We start from the raw sequence: 9,005 nt of genomic DNA on the forward strand, positions 1-9,005 counted from the left end.
ACTAATAAGTAATGTTGGTGGCTAATGTTAATACATAATTTGAAGTGGCCCCACTCCTTCAGACTTCACCCCAAGACAATTTAACATGTTTCTCTGGTGTCATGTGAACTACAAAGTGTCCCTGCGCACTGCTGTGTTTTTCTGATTTTTTGTTGCGTTTTTAAAAAAACGTCTGTAAGGAGCTTTACTTCATGTAATATTTGCAAATGTGACATAACAGCAATCTGCATTATCTGTCGATAGAGTAACCTGGTATTTCACATATTGGGGATGCATTTACTGCCAGCTCTAAATTTAATATGGTTAAAGAACAAATGTGAACACGATTAGTCACATTAACCCAGTTATAAAAGAGGGAGAATGTGACCATTACATTTTGTGTTTTTGCTATATTTTGTATAACAATCCTTTATTAACTTGAGTGATCAAAGTGGACTTCAAAATAACTGTCCTGTTGAGACAACTCCATCTACTGGTAGGTTTCTAAAACTGCATGTTGGCCATCATTCAAGTCCTGTTGACACCAGGTCAGTTAAGGTAACTGCTTGTATCAAAGCCATTACAAAAAATATATAACATTGTTATGAGCCATCATACTGGAACACACATTTTACTGTCTAGGCAAGCAGCTGCAGAAAGCATTAGATGCCATGCTAAATGTAGCAGTAAGAAACTATGTAAAACAAACAGTAAACTAATCAAAACCTTGAGATCTGTGACATTTACACATCGTTTAATTTAAACAGTACATTTACAAGGTTTGGGGAAAGTTGGTCATGACAAACATGGAGCATGGGCACGGAGAAAAACAGGAATCATCAATCCATGTCCATGATATTCTGACCAGTCTCTAACTCCCATGGGACGTCTGGCAGCATGTTTTTATATTACAACATAGTCCATGTGTTCCCCAAACGATTCTGGTGTGGAATCCAGGAAAAACTGGACATCTCCAGGTGACAACCTGCTCCATCTCTGCCGAAAAACGAGGCCACATCCCATTATTCGTCGTCGTCACCACCGTCCTCCTTCTCATAATTGTGTTTGATGTGTTTCCAGAGTTTCTGCAGACAAATGGGAGAGCATAGTCAATGTCAATGGTGACAACAGTTTGATAGAACTTACATGACCCCCTTTTCCCCCTCACTGACAGTCACTGTATGTTTTCTTTTCCCCTTTTACCTCCTCTATAATGATTTCCTGTTTTGACTATATAGTTGTGTATATTCGTAAGTCTCTTGATTGATTGATTGATTGAAGAATTTATTAACAGTTTGCAGAATTACAGTACATTTCAAGCACAAACTCAATACAAAGGCTGTTAACTGTGAGTGGACGACCCAATTAAGCATTACACTTGTTTCCAACAGGGTCCACCATGTTCAAATCATCAAAACATTTAGAGACGTACAAATAGACACTTCTATAGACAGAACAGGAATTCATCAAATGTTTTGATGAATTGAAAATGGTGGGCCCTATTGTAAACAAGTGTAATGCTTTATGGTGTCGTCCACTCACAGTTAACAGTTTTTTGTATTGAGTTGTACTTGAAATGTACTGTAATTCTGAAAACTGTTAATAAATCAATCAATGATCCGCAGCGGCCAGCATCAGCCGCCAATGCAAGCTAGCCTAGCGTGCTAACGGTTAGCTCGTCCTCTACTAGAAGGTCAGGAGATGGTAAGATGTGTTCTTCTTAATCTTACCCCCCGGTTCATTTGCTCAAAGATCGCGTCTCCTCCTTGGTCAAACAGCCGCTCGAAGAAGATAGCGCCGACCATGATGGTAACAGCGAAGGTCGACGTTCTCCTGAAGAGCAGATTGTAGACAGACCTGGCCAGCGTCATGTTGGATGGTGGGGTGGAAGTGAGGGAGAGAAACTGACGTGACTACTTCCCTGACAGTTCCGATGTTGCCATGTCCGCTTATTATAAGCCACTTTGGACTTGTTTTTCTGTAAATATTGTCGTGGACCCCCAAAATTAATATGTACGGTATTTTAGCCTCGGTACCAGGCTTTCATTCCCTAAACCCCTAACCTCGTCACCAGGCTTTCCACCTCGAAGGAAAGCCTACACGGCAGAATAAGAAGTACCCATTCATTCATAGTACTGATTCCGCCCCCTCTATGATGCCGCCTTGTGGTTTCCTGACGAAAGTTATCATCCGCTCCCGACCGGGATCATAAACCCGAAATGGAATACTGCCCACGCCCCATCTGAAAATGTTTGTGCTAGAGGGCTAAATCTTACAAAAGAAATATAAATGAATACCGGTATTCCGCTTCTTCTTTTTCAAGAGGTTGCTTATTTCTCTCACACAATCTGGCAACACTGCTGAGTTCCCTCCAACTTCTACACACAATATATATCTCTTGCCCACATTCGGAATAAATCGCTCTGCAATATTGCAATATCTGACGCTTAAACATAATTCGAAGCAACTTTCCAAAATAAGATAAACTGGTCTAGTACTCCACCCGCCTCCAGTCCAGTTGGTGGCGGCAGTGCAACTCCAAGCTGGTTTGCCTACCGGAAATAATCCCCAAAAGAATTTAAGAAGAAGGAGGAGGAAATAAACAACAAAGGAGCGCACTTGCTATTTAGGTTTGTAGAGTAACATTCATAAAGTCTTTAATTTGTTCTAACTTTGTAATTTGACCATCTGGTGTGGATGGCAGAACATGGACGTTTGTACGACCATTACGATAACTACTTTTAGACCATTGCACCATTGATTGAGGATGTATTCATTTTGGTGTAGTATTCCCCCTTTATCGTCGGTGTGAGGTACGATGTAGGAGGTATTTATTGATTTACAGGGACAGCACAATGCACATTAATCAACATGAGACAGAGTTAGTCAAAAGCAAATTTTCATCTGTAGTCCCCGAGCAGGCTGTTCAAATTGGTGAGATAACTATCCATACAAGCAGGACAGGACACGACAAGTATAGTAAACATAGTACAGGACAGTCGAGGGTCCACAGTAAAATATTGAGAAATGACGCCAGTGCCAAAATAGAGCTGAATCTGATGGATGAATCTAGTAGGGAGAGGGCACATATGGGGCTAGGATGAATCTAGAGTTGCAATACCCTCCATTGACTCCCCACTCATCCAATTTGGTTTGCGATCTGCTTGTTTTAAACGACGTTAAACTCACCAACATTGCAGCTGTAGTCCAAGCTTGAATGATCCTCTTTCAATCTGCCGAGCTTGTTTTTCATAAAAATCCACCGTAGACATGTTATGAGCTACTTTCTGTCAAGAAATTCTGTGCAGGTGATAATTTTTCTAAGTGCTGGAGTTTGGAAGCACTCGTCGTATGTCACTGAACGGTCCTGCGTACCACCTGTTTCGAATTTGCACATAATGCAGGAGGCAGCAGCGCTACCGTTAACAAAAACGAGTGCTTCCATATAATAATATATAATAATAATGTTAAAAGTTGTTTTGTTTGTGTCTATTCTGCATCAGATGAAGATTGTTTAGGAGCAGTTTATTTATCATTTAGATTTGTGGTTGTACTTACATTTGTAGGTTGCGGTTTCCATGCGGACAGAGAGCTGGGCTGCACAAGGCAATCGAGTCTAGATCAGCACAGAGTACAGACTCGCTCTTGAGGGCTTTATAAGCCACTTCTACTCAAGGCTGCTTGGTTTCGGACGACACTTAATATGGCGCAGCCTCGCATGTATCGAGGGCAAGTGTGTAGGGTGAGTGGCGAGAAGGCGGTTTCAAAAAGAGGCCCAGGGTTCCTAATCAGTTATTACTTATTCCACTCTCCATGGGATGCAGATGTACATACCCTCCGTTCACGGAGAGCGGCGCGCCGCTTGAGTGTTGGTGAGATGTTTCAAAGATGCATAATGTGGCTATAGGAGACAACGGAAGCGTGGGCGAAATCGCATTAACCGCCGATGCTGTTAAGTATTTTTAATCTTTTTTTAAAGTTTTGGCTTCGCTGAAATTCTCTCTTCCTCACTTCCTTGACTTCCTTATTGACTTCCCATTGTACCGCCTCACGAGCGGCGACTCGCGACTGGCTAGCTGCACGTCCTAGTTACTGCCTCTGTTTGGCCGACCGTGTGATGTTTATAATGCTGTCGTGGGAGGCGGGACATGGGAAGTGAGGAAGAGAGAATTTCAGAGAAGCCAAAACTTAAAAAAACGTCTGTTAAATGTGATTTCGCCCACGTTTCCGTTGTCTCCTATAGCCGCGTTATGCATCTTTGAAACATCTCACCAACACTCAAGCGGCGTGCCGCTCTCCGTGAACGGAGGGTATGTATATCTGCATCTCATGGAGAGTGGAATAACCGATTAGGGACCCTAGGGCAGCGACTTACCCGAGGGTTCCGAAAGGGGCTAAGTCCCCTCTGGTAGCAATGCTGCTCTACCACCACTTTCCCCTTATAACTATTTCAGTGAAGGAGGTGCAAGAAGGCATTGTTCCTCCAAAATTACCAATGCTCATCTCACTTACAATTTTAATAGATTTAAATCGCAGAATTTTCAACTTAAAGGTTTGTTTATGTTTCCTCTGAGCTCAGCATATGCTTATGTCCTTATGACTTAATTAACTAATAACTTAACTACTGTCCACGTCTGGGTCATCTCATCTATTGTTTGTTGTGTTTCAGGGAAGCGAAAGCTGAGAACTGTGTGGCCTAAACACAAAACTTGAGAGCGATGGGGAGGCGCTATCACTGTGACTACTGTGACCGCTCTTTTCAGGACAACATGCACAATAGGAAAAAACATCTCAATGGTGTTCAGCACCACAGAGCTAAAAAGGCTTGGTTTGACCATTTTAGAGGTAAGGCTTGCTGTTGCCTTGAGACTGCTACAGTTCAGCATCTTAACATCCCTGGATGTGGTTGCAGACTTAATTCATGTATATGACATATCTCTGCTGTTGGGCAGAAGCCAGCTATGTCCAAAATATTAACTTTTCAGATGAACTTTATATATTGTATTTTACCCAAATACAACTTGTGTGTTTAGGAATTTTTTGTAAATTCTTACTGTCATTGTAATGATTGTCAGACAGGTGGGTTGGCTTTTTAACCATTTTGTAATTAATAAATACCGTGATTTTACACCCGCCCTCTCCTCTTTTACTTTTTACAGTGCTCGGATCGCTCCTCTTCTTTCAAGTTTTAGTCCTGTTGATCCTAGAATCAACAACCCTATGTTTTACTGAGCACCTGGCTGTTCTCTCTTTTTGCTGTGTGTGTGTGTGTGTGTGTGTTAGCCCCATATGTGCCCTCTCCCTACGCTCATTCTGTAGCTCCGAGATGAGGTCACACCCTGGGCCCCTCCCACCGCGGTTCATAAACGGCGCATATTTCCACAAGGAACGCTTCTTACCCTTTTCTGCACAATGAATCCAAAAGCCCAGGGTGTGACCTCATCTCGGAGCTACAGAGTGTGTGTGTGTGTGTGTGTGCGTGTGCGTGTGCGTGTGTGTGTGTGTGTGCAAAATTATTGTATTTAATTGTTGGAATTTATTAAACCTAATTTTTCACTTTATCTTTTGTAGACTATACAGCCATTCTGGACGATGAGAAAGCCAAGAAACCCTGCAGGAAGTTTCTTCAGACAGGTAGGCTATACCAATTAATTACTGCATTCCATCAAGAGATGGAAAAGTTTATAATATAGCGGTGTGTAATGTTCTACATTTTCTTTGTGTTTGCTTTAGGAAATTGTGGTTTTGGCCCCAACTGCAGATTTTCTCATATGTCAGAAGATGATATGGAAAACCTAGAAAGGCAAATTGAAGGTGAGCTTTGGCCACAAGATGGTGCTGTCTACTACATTCATCATTACATCCTAAAATCCTGACAGTATATCACATCATAGTTTAATGGATTATTACATTTTCATTAATTTTCAATTGTTTCATAGTTGGAAAAAAATACATTTTTAAATGCCTAATGACACATATCTTTTACCAGTACCAGTAAAAGATATGTGTATATCTAGTAGTGTATAACTATAGCATTTTGATCTCTTCATTAATAGGCTGTATTCCTCAACATGTTCAAGATAACAGTGTTAATTAGCCGTAAAGAAAGCAGTGATTTTGTTATTTTCAGTTGAAAGGCAACATAATGAGGACCCTGCAGACAAAAAGTCCCCTGGGTGGAGTGTAGAGAACTGGCTCATCAGGACAGCGAAGAGAAGACCTGCCAACGACAGTGGAAGGTGTGAATGTTCATTATGCACTAAGCACTTTATCATGCATGGGTATATTTACTCCTGATGTATGCACAATTAATCAGGAATAATCGTATATCACGATTGTATGCTCCACAAATATAACAAGAGCATTACACAACCCATCTCCCTATGCACCAGGCTCATAGAGGAACAATGACATTGATTTAAAGGTTTTTATTTGTGCAGCAAAAATGAAAAAGGAAGCAACAAATAATGTAAAAAAATAAATTAAAGAAAAATATTTTTTTCCCCATAAACAATAATCATGATCTGGATGGCTTCTGGATGTTTATTCATTCAAACCCTATGTACTTAACTAATAGCAAAAATGATGCGACATTCTGTGAGCCTTCGCTATGTTTGTAAAATAGGGAAACGATGTTGAACGTGGTTAGGATTGTCATTTTAGCTATAATCATGCAGCCCTAGCTGGCCTAGGTATAAACCCTTCCATTTTTATTTCTTTGTATCTCTACAGACTTGTAAAAGATGAGGATGGTAATGAAGAACACCAAACCGAATGTGATATTCCACCACAGCTCCTCTCCATTCCTGACCTCCCACCTTCACTGATGCCTCCTCCTCCAGGTGGATGGAAAGTCAAACTAGACACTGAATGGGGTTAAAAGAAGATGCATTACCATATATATGGATATGTGTGTGTGTATGTACAAGTGCAGTCAGTTAATGTGGCTGTCGCTTACAATCTATATATCTGAAACTATTGTCTTATCAACACCTCTGAGTTGTCAATACACAGGCTACACATGCTCTGCTTTACAATTGAGTGCTTAGAATACATATTGGAAGACCTGGAAGTGGACAAGATGTCTTTTTTACATCAGAGCCCCTATTCTGTCATGCTTGTAGTATATGTAAAGCCCTCTATGCATGGGAACTGTCAGGAAGCCAGATGTGAAGATTATGATTAGTTGGTAGAACCTGTAATCTTCCTTTTATTGTGAAGGTAACAATGCTCTCATCTACAGTGTTTAGCCATACTTTAAACACCGTATGGGAGACAGGGTAATCTGCTGCAGGGAGGTATGCCAGCTTCCCTTGTATTTCAACTCTGCCACTGTTGTGCCCTCAAGAGGTGCAGTCTGGCATTTGTTATATTAGTTCTATTTCTCCGACATTAAATGTTGCTCATGGAGATATTGGGGTCAGTTATAACTTCAGAGGAGGTGCTGAGATATCCACTGCCTCAAACTCAGACCCCACCCTACCCAGTCAACTTTTACCCATAAGACGTTCATCTGGCCAGTCTGACTACACACCAAAGCCAGGGGATTGACTGTCCAGCTTTCCACTCGGTTTCAATTTAAAACCCAGAAAACTGGGATCCGACTCGCAAGCCACGGGGACCATGCGCCTCCTATGGATCTAAAAACAGAAGCTTCAGCAAGTTCTCTGACATATTTGTCATCACTGTTAATATTGACTAGATGGGAAGTCCTTGTGGAAATAAACTTCAAGACCATCCTCCTGTTTACTGTGGAATTTGGTGTCACGTGTAGAGTACGTATTTATTCCAGTCCACTTTACCAAATGCACACTTTTATCATTCAAATCACACTGATTTATTTTTATTGTATGGTTGTTGGAGGAAAAAAAAGGTGCTTTACTTGACCAGTGCAATTTGTTTGATTGCCTCCAATTGTCCATTTAACAGACAGACACCTAGGTACACATCATGAAATATTTGTTTATTTTGTCTTACAATGTTTGATTTTTGTTGTATTATTTCAAGTATGTTTCATAATGATGCCATTTACTTGACACAACAGCTGCATGGTTCATAGACTCCTTGTCAACATAATCATCTGCTTGTGAATCTGTCACCTTACATTCTACAGATATCAAGTGTGTGTTGCATTGAGTTCGTTTTTAAAGTTGAATTAGTTGTGAACACCTCATTAAATTATAATACGGTATTTTTAGATTTTTGTTGTTGCGTTATTCCAAGGTTTTGCAATGATTTAATTAACTTGACAAGCAGCTATTCTGGTGATCACTTGGCATCAAATGGGATGTGCAGAAAAACATATATTTCATGATATTCCTCACTCTGAGAAACAATTATTCACCAATTTGTAACTTAACTCAGTGGACCATGCTCTCCCCCGATGGATGGATATGCATCTTCCAGTAAACAATGCAGGACTTTACAAACAAATCATAGTTTGTGAATAATATGCATGTGTGGTTAAATGATTCTCTTTAGAGAGATGGGGCATGGGCAGAGATTGCCAGCTTGGATATTCTGGGATCACTTCAATCGAATAACGGTAGTCAATGTACACATAAAATAATTGTTAACATTTTGGCGCAATTACAAGTTTTGAATGGTTCTATTGCACATGACAAAGCTGCCAGTGGTGGAAAGTAACTAAATACATTTACTCAAGTACTGTACAAATACTGAGGAACCTTTACTTTACTGGAGTATTTTGAATTTCCAATACTTTTACTTCTACTCCACTACATATCTGAGGCAATTTTTTTTACTTTTTACTCCACTACAATTATGTTTTATGTTATGTTGAATACAAGACTTTTACTAATAATAATAAGAGTATTCCTACATTTGTATTGATAGTTTTAACTTAAAGGACCACTTCACCACTTTTCAACCCATCTACATATAATTGGTCCTCACGTAATGTTCATGATATACATATACCACTATTCTTTTCTACTCATTCTGTGTCATCTGTGCAGTTCAGAAACACATCCACCAGTGACATCATCGTTGGGCAGATTTATTTT

General features: G+C 40.3%; 2 protein-coding genes across 5 annotated transcripts; one reads left to right on the top strand and one right to left on the bottom strand.

The window, feature by feature from the left end:
• Positions 1–706: 706 nt before the first annotated feature.
• On the bottom strand, positions 707–1,914 carry uqcr10 (ubiquinol-cytochrome c reductase, complex III subunit X). The gene is made up of 2 exons (XM_079523547.1): positions 1,710–1,914; positions 707–1,064 (listed from the first exon to the last, which is right to left on the bottom strand). The coding sequence occupies exons 1-2, from the start codon at positions 1,848–1,850 to the stop codon at positions 1,002–1,004; spliced, it is 204 nt and encodes a 67-aa protein (XP_079379673.1). The 5' UTR covers positions 1,851–1,914; the 3' UTR covers positions 707–1,001.
• A 152-nt stretch (positions 1,915–2,066) lies between these two features.
• zmat5 (zinc finger, matrin-type 5) lies at positions 2,067–8,170 on the top strand. Of its 4 annotated transcripts, none has more exons than XM_079523543.1 (6): positions 2,067–2,609; positions 4,649–4,824; positions 5,551–5,613; positions 5,713–5,793; positions 6,110–6,218; positions 6,712–8,170. In XM_079523543.1, exons 2-6 carry the CDS (start codon positions 4,698–4,700, stop codon positions 6,857–6,859), a joined length of 528 nt encoding a protein of 175 aa, XP_079379669.1. In that variant the 5' UTR covers positions 2,067–2,609; positions 4,649–4,697; the 3' UTR covers positions 6,860–8,170. The 4 variants fall into 4 exon arrangements, with proteins under 4 accessions (XP_079379669.1, XP_079379671.1, XP_079379670.1 ...); XM_079523545.1 differs by lacking the exon at positions 2,067–2,609 and adding an exon at positions 2,651–2,792; XM_079523544.1 differs by lacking the exon at positions 2,067–2,609 and adding an exon at positions 2,668–2,806.
• The last annotated feature ends 835 nt before the right edge of the window (positions 8,171–9,005 follow it).

Source organism: Electrona antarctica, assembly GCF_951216825.1.
Source record: "Electrona antarctica genome assembly, chromosome: 16".
NCBI classification, from domain to species: domain Eukaryota; kingdom Metazoa; phylum Chordata; class Actinopteri; order Myctophiformes; family Myctophidae; genus Electrona; species Electrona antarctica.

Excerpts from the sequence above, each read along its gene's own strand:
- uqcr10 (XM_079523547.1), bottom strand. The coding sequence starts at position 1,850 with ATGACGCTGGCCAGGTCTGTCTACAATCTGCTCTTCAGGAGAACGTCG. Across the intron at positions 1,065-1,709 it reads TTGAGCAAATGAACCGGGGG|AAACTCTGGAAACACATCAA; the intron begins GTAAGATTAAGA and ends ATTTGTCTGCAG.
- zmat5 (XM_079523543.1), top strand. The coding sequence starts at position 4,698 with ATGGGGAGGCGCTATCACTGTGACTACTGTGACCGCTCTTTTCAGGAC. Across the intron at positions 5,614-5,712 it reads CAGGAAGTTTCTTCAGACAG|GAAATTGTGGTTTTGGCCCC; the intron begins GTAGGCTATACC and ends TGTTTGCTTTAG. Across the intron at positions 6,219-6,711 it reads CCTGCCAACGACAGTGGAAG|ACTTGTAAAAGATGAGGATG; the intron begins GTGTGAATGTTC and ends GTATCTCTACAG.